At 43.6% G+C, this 19,243-nt stretch overlaps 1 protein-coding gene across 2 annotated transcripts; it reads right to left on the bottom strand.

The window, feature by feature from the left end:
• Positions 1-465: 465 nt before the first annotated feature.
• Positions 466-17,143, bottom strand: scaf11 (SR-related CTD-associated factor 11). 2 transcript variants are annotated; one of them, XM_035148017.2, is made up of 15 exons: positions 16,943-17,143; positions 10,739-10,785; positions 10,504-10,649; positions 10,147-10,230; positions 9,631-9,710; positions 9,366-9,445; positions 9,238-9,275; positions 9,066-9,139; positions 8,037-8,162; positions 7,421-7,521; positions 3,989-6,184; positions 3,234-3,559; positions 2,911-3,078; positions 2,712-2,831; positions 466-2,606 (listed from the first exon to the last, which is right to left on the bottom strand). In XM_035148017.2, exons 2-15 carry the CDS (start codon positions 10,755-10,757, stop codon positions 2,511-2,513), a joined length of 3,654 nt encoding a protein of 1,217 aa, XP_035003908.1. In that variant the 5' UTR covers positions 10,758-10,785; positions 16,943-17,143; the 3' UTR covers positions 466-2,510. The 2 variants fall into 2 exon arrangements, with proteins under 2 accessions (XP_035003908.1, XP_035003909.1); XM_035148018.2 differs by having other exon boundaries at positions 3,234-3,556; positions 16,943-17,142.
• Positions 17,144-19,243: the final 2,100 nt, after the last annotated feature.

Here is a 19,243-nt window from a genome sequence, read left to right as displayed (position 1 = left end):
CTGATGTTTACAGATAAAGACAGACCCTGTCATTACTGTTGGGTTTGTAACTATTCGTACTTAATAAGGAATGAGGAAAATCACTTTACCCTAGACAACACTGCCCCCTAGTGGTCACCAGGGGATCACCACATCTTCATTCATTCAACTTCCTTTTTACAATTTAAACATTTTATCTAATGTTTTATCTAATGACATTTGTATGGCTGCTACTCACCATTACTGTGAATTAAGTGCCAGTTCTATACATTTTCATAAAAGTAATATCTGCTTTGTTCTCTCAGATGCCTGTGATTTATTCTACTTGCTTAATCAGCCCCAAAAATACTAGAATCATTGCATCACTATAATAAAAAAAAAATAATCAAAGGTTCACATTAGGTCTGAATATCAAACATTGATTATACATGATAATAAACGTGAATAAACGCAGGGTTCGCTCACTTCGTATAAACACAAACCATAGACTGTGTAAAAAGTCTTTATGTGCATTCTATGGTACAAACCTCACGCTTACAAGATGTCATACCAGGGGATTTATATAAACTGGCGTAACTATTCTGCATTGCACAAGTTATTACACTCATCAGTCAGTGAGGACCAAGGCAAACACACATGCAGGACTTCACTCGAGCGGCTGATGGGACCGACACTCTGGACTGCGTGAAGAAGCTGTGGTCGGATCCCTGACCCTCGTTCATTTTGCCGCATTTGATTTCTCTTGCACGTCAGGTGTAAGTAACAATGTTCAACATGGCTGTGTTCCATTCAGCTGCTTCTGTTTCAGGCCCCTGGTGCTGCATGCTGGCTCTGCCACGGTTTACAGGGGGACTCAAACACCACCCAAGTGCCGTTAGTTTTACAGAGAATATCTGTGTTGTAGTGTCGGATGTGAAAGGTGTAAGTTCTGCACACACACAAAAAATAACGGTTCTTAAATTTATGACAGATTCAACAGATATGAATGAATATCAGAGGCCCAAGTTATTCAAACTTCCCCATAACTGAAAATAAGGTGAAGTGAAATACAGCCGGAAACGTTCTCTCTCAAACTACAGGCAGAGAAAGTCGTTATCTTAGTCTTTCACATAACCAAGCCCCGTTTGCTGAGATAAATTCTGACTGGGGTGTTTGTATTCATCACTTCCGTGTTGGCCAAATCATTTTAAAGCAAACAGAAGTAGCGTTAAACGAACATGAACATATTTAAGACCAACCTTAATGTGTTTGACCCCGTGCATAATATTTGAAGATATTTTTAAACCCTACAATTCAGATGATTACATTTTAAGACAAAGTAGGAACCGTGTATTAGTTCAGAGTCTGGTAACATCATGTTATCTTCCACACACAGGTCCACCCGCCGTCAGTCTGAGGAACTGAAATGACCCGTGTTCAGTGGAAAACAGTAGTCGGGCACATTTAGATGTAAAATATCGATACGATTAATACTCTGTACTGTAGCAGTGCTCTGACACACTGTGAATCTATTTCATGGAAGCTGTTCACTTCCTGTCTGGTAGTTGTTTCCTTGGATGATTTAGAGAGTCGTGGTGGTTTTAAACGGGCACAGAGACAAACCCTGTGCAGAAAACAAAAGTGACACATCACAGCAGTGGTTGTTGTTTGAGAGGCGATTGTTGGGAAATGCAGTTCACCAGATGCAAACGCTGCGGCTCAAAGACGGAGACAAAATGAGGACGCGCCCTCCGGTGACACGGAGGCGTTCTTGACAAACACACGGAGCATCAGGAAGCAGCTAATTTATTTCACTACTCTCTGGATACTTTGCACAGTTCATGTTCTCGCATTGACAGTTATTACACATTCAGGCAGGGTGCGGGGGTCAGTTTCACCTGGGTCGCCCCCCCCCCTCCGGGACCTGCACCTTCCGTTACACACTCGCTGCTGATTGGCCATCCCGCTCATCGACCAATCAGGGCCCTGATTACAATCACACTCATCAGATTCCTGCCCGTCACCGGGGCCACAGAGATTAATAAAGGCAATGCACTTTTTTTAAACTAGGCTTTCCTCTGAAATATTATATAATATTTAAAAAAGAACATTGACAATAATCAATAAGCTATGTGATCAGGATGCCGCGGAGGAGACGTAGATCGTACCAGCCGGCACCCTGGGAGAGGCTCTCCTCTACATGAGCTAACGTTGTTCACTGAGCGTTGCATCTTCAGTATCTACCGTCCCTCTCCCCACCCCGCCCCACGCTACCCTGCGCTCCTTACAGTAGTTCCCAAGTCACATGATCTATGCAAAATAAAGGGCTCTTGCATTACAATTTCTGATTGGGTCATTCTTTTTCTAACAAAATATGAAAATCTATAGAAAAAAATCTTCATTCAATAAAAGGTACAGATATCCAAAAAAATGAAAATGCTGGCGCTCCGTCCTCTTTCAGTTTGGAGGCCAAATTCCAGCTTGAGGAAATTGCACTTGAGCAGCTGAATGGGTCAGCGAGGGCATCGCCGCGCCAACAGCACGCCACAGATTCATTTCTTGCGGGCGTGTTTGTATTTGTCCACGTAGGCCTTCACTAGGTTGGCCACCTTGCTGGAGTTCACCTCACCACTCTTGCTGTGACACACCTGAAGAAGAAGAACACAGCAAAATGTCAAATAAACCATATGCCCTGACCTTATATCAGATATAATCCTCCAGTGACAGATATTCAACTAAAAATGAGCGTTTACCTTCTCTACTGCTTTGCGGACGATCTCCTTGTACTCCTCCTTAGTGATTTCCTTCTTTTGGTAATAAGGTTTGATGGCGTTCTTCACTTCATTCACAGCTCTCTCTTGGATCTGCTGTTTCTGAAGAGGATGACAGGATGATTGGAGACAAACAAATAGAAACAAAACAGTCATGGGGAGACAGGTGGCTGCAACCTACCTTTTCCTTTTTGGAGCTGTCGGCATGAGCCCTGTTATGGCCGTACTGAGTGGTAGAGGATGGGAACATCTGGCTCTGTGCTAAGTGCATCTGGGTCACTGCGGCACCAGCTTTGGTAGGGGTGGGAAGCAGGGCAGGTTTCCCATAACCCATCATGGAACTCGACATCTAAAGCCACCCAGGAAATGACATACATTTGAATAAAGCCTGCATTAGGACAGCACACATGTATCTTACTTGCTTATTGAAGCTAGTTTTAATGCTAATAGAGATGCAGGATGTAGAACTTAATCTCTTCCCGTCTGTATCCCAGTTTTACATACCTGAGTCATGTGGCCATCAGGCTGAGCTGCTGCCGTCTGGCTGCCTTGCTGCATGGGTGGAGGCGGCGGAGGGGGAGGCGGGAGGCCCTGAGCGCCAACAGCGGGCACCTGAAGCAGCGGCACTGCAGGGTGGAGGTGCACGGGGACCTGAGGGGGCATGGCGTATGGTGCCGCAGGCTGCAAGCTGACGGGCAGGGCTCCTCGCGGCCCCTGCATGGGGTAGTGATGGTGAAGAACATTCAGCTGAGGAGGATTCGCGTTCATCACCGGCACCGGAGCGTTACCTGGGACAGCCGGGGCAGTAGGCTCGCCTTTAGAGAGATCTGGGGAGTAAAGAAAACAAAATGAAAACTGTCTGGAAGAAATGTATAAAAGATATAACGCCCAGATTTTGAAGCTGGTTTAGACTACTGTGTATTTATATAGGTACAAAATTTAATTAAAAAATGTGCACCTAACAGAGGTGTTTACACAGTCAGTCAGTGGCAGAATCATGCAGATGCTGAGCGAGTAATACAAGAGAGATTTTCATAGGAATAAATCAGGAGCCTGGAGGTTTTTTGGTCTGTTCACAGTTGCATCACAGCACTAAAATTATCTTCCTCTCCGAGCATCAAAGACACGACTTCTGCTTCTATTTTAGAAGGAGAGTTGGCTGATTCATGGCCTGCTTTTGGAAAAGTTTTCTCGAGCAGTTACAGGAGTGTTTTAGTGTTTTGGGAGTAATAACCAAGCAAAGACTGAGGAGGCCTCACCTGCTGCTGCTGCTGCTGGCTGCTCCTCCTCGGATCTGTTCCAGCCTCCTGCTCCTCCCCTCTCCCTCTTCGAGTAATAGTCCTGGACGTCAGCAGGAAGCGTTCTCCTGACAGCCCAGCTGGATGCTGATGACCATCCCGACCGATCGACCATAGAGTCGTTTGGATCCATGTCTTTCCTCCGGCCACCGCCACGGTTTTCGTTGAAGCGGCTGTATGCATCATTCCCTGAATTGTTGCCTGTACCTGAGAAGTTATTTCTGGGCCAGCGGTTATCGCCCGTTTCCTCCTGATTGTAAAAGCTACGGTTGCCACCGCCCCGCCCTGCACCTCGCCCCCGTTCAAACCCTCCCCGGCCCCCCCTGCCACGTGAATCCCCTCTGTTCCCACCACTGTTGCGTGGACCAATTTCCCGGCTCCTGGTCTCAGCATCCTCGCGAGTCTTTTCTGTAACCCAGTCAGGATTATCTGACCAGCCCTGGCGATCAGGGGAACCTTCAGTAGGCACACCATTTTCTGAGCGGCCAGCGCCTCCTTGATACCTCCGTCCCTCACTACCTGACCCACCACTCTGTCCTGACCTCCATCCGCCCTTGCGCTCCTTCTTCTGTGGAGACTGCTCTCTGGAGTTTGGCCATTCGGGGCTGGGCCCCCGTCTGTAAGACCTTGTTCTGGATCGAGACCTGGACCGAGAGCGGGACCTGGATTTAGAGCGACTCCTCGATCGCCGTCTCCTCCTCTCATGGCTACGCTCCCTCCTAGAATGGTCTCTCTCGCCATCCCGGTCCCTGTCTCTTTCTCTGCTGCGAGCCCGGGACGAGTGGCTGGAAGGCGGGCTGCCATCCCGCTCTCTAGACCTTGAGCGTGAGCGCCTAGATGATTCACGTTTGGACTCCCTTTTAGGTGACCAGGTGGAGGTCGGGGAGTGGAAGCGAGAGCGCCGCTGCCTGCCGTTCTTCCTCTCTGGGCTGTTTTCCCTCTCCTCTTGGTCCTTTTGGGTCTCGCCCTTGGTGACTTGGCTTTCAGAAGGAGGGGGTCCCGCAGCAGCTGGGTCAGCACTCTCCTTCGGCAGATCCAAAATGGCACCGTTACCATGGTCACTCATGGGTGAACTACAGTCCATGGGGATGACATTAGTATCATCCTTGGATGGACCGTCATCCTTGGTTTCTTCCCCAGAACTGTCACCGACTGACTGCTCTTCTGAAACAAGCTTTTTAGAGTCAGTGTCCTCAGAAGCTTTAGTTCCTGGATCAGCTACATTTTCCTCCGAGTCTCCAGCAGGGGGCGAGCCAGGTTCTGACAAGTTCTCGAACGATTCAGCCTTCGCATCCTTGGCTTCTTCGGACTCTGAAATCTCCATTTCATCATCCTGCTCTGTTTGCTCATCGCAGCATGGAGACGTCAGGTCTTCCAGCAGAGCGTTGTGAGAGTCAGAGGGTGAAGGAGTTTTCTCATAGTCCTTGTCTCCAGAGGAAGCTGGGCTGGGTGGCTCTTCCTCCTCCTTTTTGCTCTCGTCGCCCTCGGAGCATGAACTGGGGCTGTGAGCAGCCAAGTCAGAGGGAAAATATGGCTCATCATCGTCCTCATCTGGCTTCTCTTCTTGTTCTGGTTCATGAGGTGGTTCCTGAGTTTCATCACTGTCCTGTGCCACGTCGTTACTCAGAGATTCTGCACGTACGTCAGCAGAGTTGACACCGTCCTGGTCTGCACTGAGGCTCCCTTCGGTATCAGAGTGCTGCTGCTGCTCTGATGTGTTTGTATCCTGCTCTTTATCACTTTTGTCTTCTTCTTCTTCCTCCTCCTTCTCCTTGTTGTCAACTCCGTCAGCCTCTTCTTCCTCCTCACTAGCGGCCAGACTGCTTATGGGTTCGGGAGAGCGCTTTTTTCTTGCCGTGGCTTTCCGCTTGCCGCTGGCCTTTCGGTTTGTCGCCTTCCTCTTGGCCGGTGCCTGAGAAGTCTTGGCCGGCTTGGCAGTCTGGTGGTTGTTAGACGAGTCAGAGTCTGATGAACTGGACTGAGGCGGCGATGAGGGGTCAGTCGCGGGAGTCTCTTCCTGGGTTTTACTGTTGCGTCCGGAACGTCTGGTCGGTAGAGACTCGGTCTCTTTGGTGGGCGCTTTGGAGGTTGAGGCTCGGCTGCCTCTCTTCTCTCCTCCTTTGGGACATGTGATGGCGCAGACAACACCCTCAAACACTGTGGGAAAGAAGTTATATGATCAAGAACCCTTTTCATTGGCAAATAAGAGCCACACAAACATTCAGATTCCCTTTTTTAGCTGATGCTGACTGGCACTTTCACAGAATCAGTTGGAATCGCTTGTGTCAGCTATTGCTAATTAAATGGTAATGTAGCTTGATGGTGACTCAACCAAAGAGCCTTTGTGAGGGAAGACGCTTCACTCTGCAACTTTTCTGTCGATCAAACAACTCCAACAAAGTGATCCATCTTCTCTCTGGCTGATCTTTTCATGTCAACGTCAGGAGGTGAAACTCCCAAATGAATCTTTCATTCACATCATATCAATTAGTTAAACTGGCCAAATTATATTGAATCAAGCAGCTCATGTACGAGGTGTGCCGAGGTCAATAATCTACAGCAGCTATTTAAATGCACTAGATAAGGACATCATTTAATACCTTCTGCAGATATATCCGTATAAGTTTACTAATACAATTATTATTGGGTCCAGCTTTGGCAGATCAGGTTTGGTTCAAAAACACTAACAGCAACAAGGTTAGTTGAAATACTTCAGCATCTATCACTGTAGTATAACGGCTGAAAAAATTACCTAACTATTTAAATAATTTCGTATGCTCCAATGATAAATCTCAGAGGTTACCCCTCTATGATGCATTTCTCAAAACAAACCATGCACACTTATGGGGTGTGTGAAAGTGTGGGAGAGCTCCGGTGGCCAATTGGATACAGTGCATGCCATGTAACCACAGCACCCACGGTTAAATTCCAGCTGTGGACTTTGCTGCATGACATACCCCTCCCCCCCCTCTCTCTCCTTGTTTCCTGTCTGTCTTTTCACAGTGGACTACCTTAGTAATCTTGTTTTTAACTGCTAATGACTCTCTTTTGAACTTTTTACATTATAATTTTATCTCGTGGGTCCTTTATTGCATCTTTCTCTCACGCTGTTTTTACTTTCTTTCTATCTATACTTGTATTGTTTTTCCTTTGTCATGTTTGTATTTTAACATGCTATATAATGAAATCTGAATAGACATTTCGATAAAATTAAGGTTAAATTGGCAACAAAATGTTTCAAATAAATAAAAATACATTTCAGTATTAAAGTATCTTACTTTTAAAATGACAACCAAAGCTCTCCAATGATCGTTCAAACAATCTTAAAATCGATTAGTCACATTTAACACAGTAAACTCCAATGATATTCACAATGTGTCAGACGTGACTCACCAAAATGTCCGGGGCTGAACAGTGAGCTGGAGGTCAAGGGAGATGAGCAGAGTCCAAATGGAAATGGGCTGTGGTTCCAACTTGCAGGATGGAAACTCCGCCTGTAAAACAGAGACGAGGGTAAAAGTAGTGCCAGAATTTTTCTATCTGTGGCTGAATATATGTAAACTTGGCCTTTGTTAATTTCCTATTATTTTATTATCATCCCTTCGTTATTAAGCTGATACTGTGCCTCCAAAGTCCTGATGCTGATTACTGATCACAGCAATGAGTAAAATGTCGGTCCCAAAGTATGTGAATAAAACGTGTTTCTCTGTACTGAATCAAGGAATCAGCTCTTCTCTGTGGCTTTCATACAACTGCAATTTGTGTGACTCATTGTCAAACATTTGAATAACTGAACAGTGGAAAAGCAGGACAGAGACTTATTTTCTTGCTTCTATATTGCTGCCACAAAACTCAAACTGAAATTATTCTGCTCTGGACATTAAAGAGAAAACTGCTCCCAACTTGCTTGGAATTTGTGTGAGCAGTCCCCTGTACAGCTGTATAATGTATTCTGTGGCTCCAGAGAGAGATGATGTGTCCTACTAGTGTTCAGGTGAGATTTCATTACCTTGAGGTGCCATTAACAGGGATGGGAGCAGCAGGAGACAGCCACGGACAGTCTTGCACTTGGGGTTTGCACGGTGTGAAACCAGCATCGTAAGGTATCTCCTCTGTCACCCAAACAGGCTCTGCACTGCAGGAACAAGACAGGAAGTTAGTTGGTTTTCACAAATGCTCCAGGTGTACCATTCATATTAATTTCACCATGTTTTATAATGATATAATATATACTATCAATAAAAATGATGATAGTATTTTCATATTTATCGAACGTCGGCATCTTGTTAGGTTAAGTGAAGACGTCAACCCCAAAGGTCAGAGTCGGGACACGATATCAGTGTTTGTTAAACGCATGCAATGTGGTGACAGTGGATGTTAGCATTTGCTAGCTATGTCCAAAGATCACTAACAGTTCTCCTGCTGTTACAGTGCCCACCCGCCTGCCGCTCCTTCTGTCATGTTTGTAAAACACAACAAATGCAGCGCTTGCTGCTCCTGCATCTTGGAGACTTGCTGACTTTGGTTGATGCTGGACAGTATCAATGGTACAGTGTTTCTTAGCAGCGCCACTGCATCCAGGCGTATTACTCTGCACCAGTCAACAAGAGACTCTTTTCCAATCTAAAATAAATTCATATTTATGTTATGTACACAGTGCACCTGTGTGTGGGATACCATTAGTCACTGTGGTTGATGCTGGACAAGGTTTTAACACGAGCATTACACTGTGGTAATCACCTGCGTTTATATGATCATTTAAATTTCAAGGTAAAACTATCCGATTGGAATTCAAATTGCAAATAGACCATTGCAGGCAATGTGTCTTGTATTCCAGCAGGGGGCCTGGTTAAAACGCACTGTTCTCCTGACCTATTGACCTCACTGAACACCAGGTTATTGTACTGTCTCACAACTAGACCACACTACAGGGCCTTAGTCCAAACACACACACAGCATTACTGTACTTGTCATAATTGATTATAATATATATTACATATACTATAATAATACATTCATTCAGGGAAGTGCAGCTTACATGTCCTGTGCTGATGTGGTGGTTAATGAGACACAGGGAGAAGGTGACCAAGTGCAGCACTCTGTTCCTCGCACCTTGAGAAAATACAAACATTTACATTCAAGTAAAAGTCAAGCAATGTGCATATAAGACAATGAAAAAGGAGCAAATGAAAAAAAAAAAAAGAACCTACCTTTTTTCTGCTCAGAGACGAGGGATCTTCATCGTTACCTGGAACAGACATTTACAGACAGTTAGATCTTGCTGAAGAAATGTGAGTAGGACACATATGTAAATGAAGGAAGAAGGGTTTCGACATACATTTCCTCACAAGTCCTTTTGTTATGGCATCTGCTGTCCTCTCTGCCTTTTGCCGTCTCAATCTTCTTGCAGGTTTACTTCTGAAAACAAAACAACACCTACATTGTTCAGGGACCCGTTTCCAAACTAAACTGCTTACAAGTCAATCTAAATATCCTAAAATCAAGAGAGAAAAATTATACTACATCACATTTCCCAATTTCAACGGCTTAAAAAAAAGGACAATTACACCTTATGATTCCATTTTAAAAAAGCTAATACTCACTTGAGACAGACTTTTTGTTCAGGGTTTCTACAGCAGCAAATTTCAGCTTCAAGTTGAGTTGTTCTCCTCCTCACAGGAACCTTTAAACAGCAAGGACAGAAGAAGATTGTGTTTTAGGGCTAAAATGTACAATAGTTTGACACAAAGGTTATTCAAAGCTCTGTGGTTAAATGACAGTTGGCATGGCTTGAGCACAGAGACACAATGAATCTTAATTGAGTAACTGCATCAAAACAATATAATTTGCAGTTTTTAAGTTGTTCAAAATGCTACTACGTGCAAAGTAGTCAGCTGACAAACAAAAAGCTTTATGCAAAGACATTCTGTCCACAGAGGACAAGTGGGAGTCAGTGAGAACATTTTCCCCTGAAAACAGGCCAGGGAATATCTTCTTTACAGAGCAGGTAAACTCAATAATAAAGCCTCTTTGTCAAATTAAGTTGGATGACAGAAAAGACCAGCAGCCCTGGCATCTTAAGCTATGACAGAGAAAGTGCAGGTATAAATCAGACTGACCTGCACACAGCTCAGATTCCCGTCCCATCTGTAAACATTAGTGAAAGGTCTTCTGTCCACCGGACAGGAAGGAGCCATCTGCAACTTCAAAGTAAAACACATCCAAATCTTAACATGCTTATACAAGATTGCACACTGCTTAAAAAATAAACAATGATTTTGAGCTGTACAAAAAATTACATTTCACAAACGAGCTGATGCCTGCCTCTGTTTTGTAGAAATTCCACATTATGACAATTTTAAAAGCCAATGACGTGTGTTTGATTCTAATAAACAGTGGTAGAAACAAAATCACACCCATTACAATTATGCTTTTTGGTCAGTATTCAGCTCATGACTACTGTACAGCTTCTTTACCTCTGCCCATGTGAGGAGGCATCTGAGGCAGAAGACGTGGCAGCAGCTGTCGGGCATGGCGAGCTCGCCTCCGGCCAGGACGCCCAGGCAGATAGGACACCTCTCTGCCTCCTCAGGATCCGTCCCATCAGGCGGACCCTGGCCGCCTAAAAATACAGGGGAGGAGACACCGAATAAGATGGGATATTTTCTAGGATGACACTTCAAACAATAGGAGCCTAAAATATTCACTCACTGCTTCCGGCTCCAGTCATGTCCGGTCCTGAGCTGTCCTGCTCACGCCTACAACACAGAGAGAAGGAGAGAAAATTAAGAAATTAAGAAGAAAGTATAGATACAAAAAGAGGAGTTCAGCTGATTATTGAAATTAAATGCATTATCACAGCAGCAAAACACACAAACAATATTGCAAAAGTCCAAAGTGATCTGACATGAGTTTAGCTCCTCATCTGTCCACGGTTGAACAAACTGTCTATAAATGGAGATTAATTTGTTGTGTGGCTTTTCTCCCTACAACTTGGTTTCCTGCTTAGATGGCTCAAAGGCAGAAAGCAGAACAATCAGTGCGATAAATAGTAAATACAACCCCAGCGTAAAAGCTGCAGACTTACAGAAATCACTAGAGCTGATTAACATTAACAATGTTCCTATACTACGATTGGAAATGCCTCAACTGCTGATAGTGCCGGGTCGAGCATTGGTAAGTACGCAAATCTTTGTACAAATCCAATTTCACCTCTTTAAAGTATATTAGTTTCCCTCCCAGTAAACTTTCTTTTCCCATAAATCACTTAATCGCCACTCGAAAACAGCAGTTGGGCTGTACTGCCACTGACAAGCATGGTTATTCGAGTGGTGAAGAAGAAGTGATCTCCGGGAGTAGCCTTAGCCAGAGGTAGCTCACTTCAGCAATTTGGGATTATTTCACACTGGACGCTCTGACAAGTGAAACGGAGATGTGTGTCGTATGCATGATTTCAGTTTCGATGGGTGGCATTAGTGTTGCCAATTACACAATAGGCCATACAACAATGATAGCAATCAGCACTTCTACACAGAGTTAGTAACATAGAGCTGTTACAAAATGTGATACAAGTTTTTAACTGCACTGGTATTGGATCGATACTCCGTATCGGCCAATGTGCAAAGTCCAAGTTTGCAAACCTTCGACATGCAAGTTTTTTTTTTACATAATTGCATGTCGAAGGTTTGCCAAAGACGTATTCAAAAGACCAAAAGATAACGGACCAAAGGTTTTGTGGCTTAACAGAGGTTGAATTGTTTGGGAAGAACACACTGAAAAGGCTAAAAGATGTGCAAGATAACTTTTATGTAGCAGTAATGAATAAGAAATATCTTCTCTTCATTTCTTTTGGGCAGCACAGATAACATCAGAGCTAATCAATCATACAGTCTTTGACAATTTAGCCCTGACGCCACTTTAATACTGGGCTTCAGAGCCAATTCCAAGCTCCTCACACTATCAACAGCTGGACAATGTGAAAGGGGAGACGTAACCTTGCTACCTGGCTTAGCCTCATCCCGATGTGACCCCAATCTGAACTAAGCAGCAGAAAAGTTATGTTTGAACGGTATTTATTAACTGTCCAACTCCAACACCAGCAGTTTCTGCAAAACCCTGATTTCTGTGCCACATTCCCACATAGCAGAAATAACTTTCTACCTCACAGAAGCAGATGGACTGAGTGTGCTCATTTGCCTCAAACAGTCCAAGTACCGAGTGTGTGTTAGCTGTGAGCTAGCAAATGTAAATATGTGGGCGTGTGTGATGAGATGAGGAGGACATGACAATTGTATGAGCTTTTAATAGATAGCAACTACTGTTTCTTCATAAAGCATCTTCATCAGTGTAAGTGTCGCCTTTTCATTGACTTGGACAGTCGCACCACCTCTAAAGCAGGACTTGTTGAATTGATGCTTGACAGTTGGTGTGCACAACGCATGGTACTGGCATGATCATCATAACGACAACAATCTGAGTTTCATGCTCGGGACACAACATAGCCAGCTGCTAGACGTGTACAAAAAGAGATGAGCAGACACAATGTTCACTAGCTGCCTCCTCTTTAACGTTAAAGTGTTTGGATTGGCTCGCACCTACTCCTGAGTATTTGATTAAACACAACTGCTTACATAGACCCCATACAGCAAGTAGTCTATGCAGACACTGACAAAAAAAATGCTAAATGCATTATTTCCATTCCAACAACATGGTTTTATTGAAATAATTCCACCTGGCTAGGGACGCAGGGACCACGGACAGCTCCACAGCCTGGCCACAGCGCCACCTAGTCCGGGGCAGACACCCAGGGAGCTATGCACAGCTCCACTAATAGTGTTCATTTTGGGTCTTTTCATACATGTTTGGCCGTGAAACGTAATTTTTCACACTTTTTAGCAGCTCTGACAGTAATTTACTGCTCCTCTCTGTGTCGACATCATTCGCGCTGTGCACTGCGCCAACTGCGTCAAACCAAACCGAGCGTGCCGCCATCTCCTCCGGCTCCACATACATTGACTAAGCTTACAAAGTCTGTTGTTTTTACCCAGTCTGAGTTTACACGTGTGCCGATCAGACAATTGGTGTGTGTTTGTGAGAACGCGAGGGCGAGAGAGGGGAAGAGAACAAGCGGGACAGCTGATGAATGCGTGCGCTGCTCTGAAGAAAGATTTAATTAAGAAAAGTACCGATTATGTGATAATCAGTGTTGATATTGTGGCGACAATCTTGGCGTCATCTTTTAAACTGCAGTGAGTCAGCGATGTCAGCTGAGCTGGGCTATGCAAATACAATTTGATTAGATTTGACATGGAACACCATTTATCACAGCTCAAGCTGTCTTTTGCAATACGTACATCGCGCATGTTGATATCATGATGAAGATGAATTTTCGATATATCGTGCAGCCCTATGATCCATAGTAATGGATTACATCTGTCAAGATCCAATGTTCAGTTTCACTTGACTTAAAATTACATTGTTAATAGTATTATTTGCAGTTTACATTCAAACAAAGTCATGTTTCTTAAGAGCAGAGGGGCACCTTAAACTCTGACCTCATGTCTCCCTCCAGTAATATGCCACTTATGCTGGGTTTAAAGTGCTACGTTAAGAGGAGCAGTCACAGAGTCTACACACAGTCATCCTAGCTACGCCGCAGGCTTGGCTCATGTGCACAACCTTAACATTTTTACTTCATATTGTGGCTACAAAGATACCACATGGATACCACAAGAACTGCGACTGGTCAGCATGGCCTGCTTGTGATGTTTACATGTGTGGTTCTAACACTAAAAAAAGTTTTAAAAGACCTTGGTAGCCTTCTCATTTTCAGAAACGCTTCAAAGCATTTGCATCGATAACTTTCAATGCAAATCATGTGCACACCATGACTCTGTCAGTGAAGGAAAGAACAGCCACTGCACAGAGAAAAAGTCTCCTGCTCAGTCATGGAACCAGAAGCTAACTGAATGTGAGGTGTACACTAAGCACATCACCATCACTTATCACAAAGTGAATGAGAGAATATTTAAACAGTCACTATCAGGACTATAATTACAGTCTGACTCAACCTGGTCACATACATTACATCGATCTAGTGTAGTACTGTTGCTAGAAACAAGTGAAATCCAACACTGAACTATGAATTAAACCCTAAGAAATACGTATCCATCATTAAATTCCCATTTATCTTGTTCGTAAAGTACCAATCGATCCTTTTCCTTGTGTGTGTGAATACCGGATGTGTGTTAAGGTTGAACAGTTAATCAAAATATTATTGAAATTGGCCAAGTATTTTAAACGTTAAGGTTAAATTGTTACAAAATTCTGTTATAAATGAAGCATTCTGGTTTGTACAGAAATTCCCAGGTCTACAAATCACAGTGATGTGATTTTATAAACAAGCATGTTATGTTACATCTATAGATTATCGTTCAGTGCTTTTTTTCAGCCAAAATTATAATCTAAATTTGACACTGAAACTGTGACTCATATCACAATCACTGTACGAGTCAAAATATTCACAATGACTTTTTTTCCCCCACAGAGTTCAGGCCTAATGTGTGTCCAAGATGTTGTGAAGTAAAAAAGGACAACAGTTGATTGACATAAAATTCCTCTACAATAATTCAATATTGATAGTTTAAAAATCCATAATCATCACATTGATTTAAAAAAAAAATTAAAAAAAATGTTTGTGTAAAAACAAACATATTTGATAGGAGCCTTAACATTTGTTGTAAAAATGTGAACAAGATATATAGTGAGAGGGCAAATTTAGAGATGACAAAATAAACACCTTAGTCTTTCCTGGTGGACAAACTAACGCCATTGACACTTTTTCTAAAGTAACACGTATGTAATGCCTGCTTCATGTGTCTCATAAATTCTCAAGCGAATCAAACAAACAAATTAAACGCCAGTACTCTACAATACACGTCCTAATAACTTGTGATCAGTGATGGTGTTCATTGTTAAAGTAATTGTTGAGTCATTGTTGAGCGCAGGTCAGAGGGGGGTGAGGAGGAGACAGACTCCGACAGAGACTCAGACACAGGACGACTGGTCCTTTAATCAGCTTCTGTCCTGATCCTGAAGCAGCGGTGGTTATAATAATTCAGCGGTGGACACCCGCTAAAACAATGAATGTAGTGGAAAACATTTATCGATTAGGTTCTGTCACTGTGTCGATGCTGAGTCGTCCACCTCCATGCAGGAGCACAAACATTAACACGTGAGCTGCTGCTGCTCCTACACTCTGAGCTGTGGGGGTCAACCTAACCTGACGTGGCTGTAAATCAATTCCAGCCACATGATTGGTTCGGCGAGGTGCGATTGTCATTTTCATTGGCTGTTCGTGTTGTCTGTCAAAACATAAATTGGAACGAGTTCTATCGACCATGACTTAAATGTCTATCGAGGAAAAGTTATATCGCGATAATTGTGCTGTGCATGCAGTGTGTGAGTGCACATTAATTCAATGCATGTGTGTCTGACTGATCAAACTGTACTGTAATGTGTTTTTATCAAGACGAAACAAAATCTATATAAATATAGACCCTTTACACTATTACTTGTTCTAAACTTTGTTGAATGAACAGACACAAAATAGAAGGAAGGAAATGCATGAAGGTTATAGGCTCCAGATTTAAATCCTGGCCATCAAGTGGTATGTGTTATGGTATGAATTATCACGATGCCACGTCTTTGGTATTTCTGATTGCTGATACTATATATCTGTGAAAAGCTCATTGTAGTTGATCTTGGCCTTGTGGATTCATTGACCAGGCTGTGGTGATAGAGATTGTACAGTATGTACGAGCTTCATCATTTAAACTGTAAACTGGACAAGTAGAAAAACATATGACATATATAGATGATAATAAATCTATAAGTGCTGGTGGATGCAACCTTAATTTGGAACTTTTAAACTTTCTAATGATACAGTTTACTAGTTTAAGTTTACTATTGAATGGTCTTCATTAGGCAACAGTGTCTTTAACAGTCGCTAAACTGATAACACTTGTGTGAGAGCTGAGACCAGTTGGGATTTTAAGGATTGAACGTGCAGAAGCGAGCCTGTTCCCCTCAGAGTCCCGGTGAAGTAACACAAGTCCCGCTCGCCATCACACCTCTGCAGCGGGCTCACGGCGAGCAGGGGTCCGGTGTCTGACACTTAAACCCTCTGATGGCTGATCCAGGCTTTGCTGCTCCCGCTTCGTTCGTGACGATCGAGTTATTAGTCAAAGTGAAACCGACACAACCGATTGGGAGCAGTGCCTCTGGAGGGAGGAAACCAGCGGCCCTCACTTCAGAAACACTTAAAATAGTCCCGGTCAACACAGTCTCCAGCCTTGTGCTCAAACTGTCATCCCAACTATCCGCTGCCCATTCCACACACCCGGGTCACTTGTAAACCCGAAATCCTCCATCAATGTGTAGCCCGGGGTTATATTAACACCTCATGGTAACTTATATGAATAGGAGGAGGTTGTTGTGGTTAAAGAGCAGTTGGGCTGGCAGTTGGAAAGCGGTGAATGCCGGCTGCTGTTTCTGGCAAACACGGCCTGGCTCCTGGAGACGTAAAATTAGCACCAACTTGATCAACCAGTGCCAACACGACGGTGTCAACACGGTTGTTGTCGCTTAGCCAGGCAGCTATCGCTAGCTGAAACGCTACCTGCGAGCTAGCTGGCTGCTGTTAGCACGACAGCAAACACGGCTAAAAAAGCGTCTAATATTAGCTACGGCGATTGCAATGAAGGTCACAAGTTAGCTAGCCTGGCTAGCAGCAGCAGCGAAGTTAGCTCGGGGGGGCTAGCTGGCTAGCCGTTTTGAACAACAGCACCTGCCTACGTCGCTTTTAGCTTGCTAGCATATAGCTCCAGTTAGCTGGTGACAAGAGTCGCTACTCACCTGTGAGTGCACCTGCGGCTGGTTTGCAGCTCGTTGAGTGCTTCTAAGAGTCCAGAGCTCCGCTATGAAGCGACGATCACTCGCACTATCGCAGAAGTGTTTTGGGCTAAAAACGGAGCGAAGCTTTCAGAAAGTCTCAGCCACATGTCTCGCGGTCTGGCTGAGAGTCGCTGCGGGTGGCGACACCAACCGGCGCCGCCGAGAATTACAAGGAGAAGCGGGTTCTGTCCATCTGGTGGCGTTTACATTCGATCACAATACAACAGCAACAGGTGGAAGGGTTTTAGTTTAAGAACTGAGGACATGACTGACCTGCTGTGATTGTTGTCTCATATCTGCTTGTTTATATTGCAAACACATCAACAAACTAGATTTATATGAACTGTTTGAACAGGAACAAAAGTGCATCTATACCTTTATGCATTTCCAGATGTTTTTCATCAAACCTGACAAATTCAATCTAAAAAAAGTGTAATATCTGCAAGAGTTTCAGAAAATAGCTGAATGAACACTGTTAGCTGAGACGGTCCAAAGTCCTAGTCCCATCAGACACATCCATCCAGTCCCCATCAAAGACACATCCATCCATCCATGCATCCATACTGCTTATCCTATCTTCAAGGGTTGCATGGGGGCTTGGGCAAATCCCACCTGACAATGGGTGAGAGGTGGGCTACATCCAGGTTGTCTGTCCATAGATCTAAAGACAAACAACCATTCATGCTCACATTCCCACCTACAGTCTGCATGTCTTTAAAACTGTGGGAGAAAGCTGGGGTACCCAGAGAGAAGCCACACAGAGAGGCCCCCTGGCTGGGATTCGAACCCTGAACAAGACAACATGAGAGAACATCTCCCAATGGGCACAAAGAAGAGTCCTACATTCAGCCAACACTAGACACCATAAGCTATTTTCATGTTTTTAGTACAGCAGAAAACAAAATTAAAGTGGGTCCACGGAGGAGTCATCTCATATAAAAGTGCACGTTGTTTGGTCTCCAGTGTTGACGTAATTTGAACGGACCTGCAACATATCAAATATACTTGTAATCAATAAAATGAGAAGTGATTGGCACACGACTGCAGAAATACCCCGAACACTGAGGAACATGCATGGAGGAAAAAATAAACCAACACTGAAATCTCAGATTTTGCTTCAAACACTTGTTGTGACCCCCAGCAGTCTGTCGCTTAAACACAGAAAGTTCTCTGACATGTAAAATGAAACACAAAATATGTTTCGGGAGCTGTGGGAAGTGGATCGCTCAGCAAAAGTCATAAAGATTCAATTATAATGATAGGAACAAGGAAAGTTTCCAGTGGTTAAAGAGAACAAAAGGCTGAGCTTTGCCTGTAAACGGAGCTTCATGAGGTCATAACAGACATGAGGGCTGTTTGAAGTCCTCACTACCAACCATGACAACTGAGCGATGAATATTAAAAACACTGGCATCTGTTCAGACGTCTCTGAGTCAGCTCAGAACACAGGAGCCCTGGTGAGGCCACTGAAAGTCTCGTCCTCTGTTGGTGTAAACTAAACTGAACATTATTAAAATCCATTATCTGTAGTGAAGTGGATGTTGCAACTGTTGAAATCAGTTTGGTAAGTGTGTATTTATACTACTACCAGTACAGGCAGTGGAATGTTTCAACCATAGTCTGTATATAAAGATGGACGACATGACTGCTCCTCAAAAAGTTAAACCAAAACGCCTCAACGGCCCCCTGGTGGCCGACCACAGCTCCATCCCTGATCACTATTTTGCTGAATACTTCTCAATGTGTAAGATGGCAGCATTCATCTCCAGGATATTTTGGCTTCATTTTTGGATAGTGGGACGCATTGTTGATCTAAATGTACCGTCTATGGTTTTAACTATCACAATGCATCAGCTACGTTCAGCTAGCTTCACTTTTTAAATATTTGTCTATTTCCACCATTTAGCCGCGTTTAGGTATTCCATTCATTTATCTTTGAATTTTAACTAAATATTCATCATAATCTTTGATTCCTTAGGTAACTTTTAACAAACTAATTCATCACTTCAGCCTTTATTTTAGCCATTATAACAATGGGGCTACTCATAGTAATCCTTTTTGACCAGTTAAATTCATCCATTACCTTTTGATCAGAAATTCATTAATTTGGCTACAGCCATTCATTTAAACCGCTTAACATGAGACATTACTTTGGCCACATTTTTAACCATTAGCTATATTTTGACTAATGTATACATTTATCAATACCCATATATTGAAACCAGTGTATTTTAGCCAAGTACCTCAACATGCATGCATTAC

Source organism: Hippoglossus stenolepis, chromosome 22 (genome assembly GCF_022539355.2).
Source record: "Hippoglossus stenolepis isolate QCI-W04-F060 chromosome 22, HSTE1.2, whole genome shotgun sequence".
Taxonomy (NCBI): domain Eukaryota; kingdom Metazoa; phylum Chordata; class Actinopteri; order Pleuronectiformes; family Pleuronectidae; genus Hippoglossus; species Hippoglossus stenolepis.
This window is presented reverse-complemented; position numbering and strand designations above follow the sequence as displayed.

Excerpts from the sequence above, each read along its gene's own strand:
- scaf11 (XM_035148017.2), bottom strand. Across the intron at positions 9,711-10,146 it reads GGAATCTGAGCTGTGTGCAG|GTTCCTGTGAGGAGGAGAAC; the intron begins GTCAGTCTGATT and ends TGCTGTTTAAAG. Across the intron at positions 6,185-7,420 it reads GTTCAGCCCCGGACATTTTG|TGTTTGAGGGTGTTGTCTGC; the intron begins GTGAGTCACGTC and ends TCTTTCCCACAG.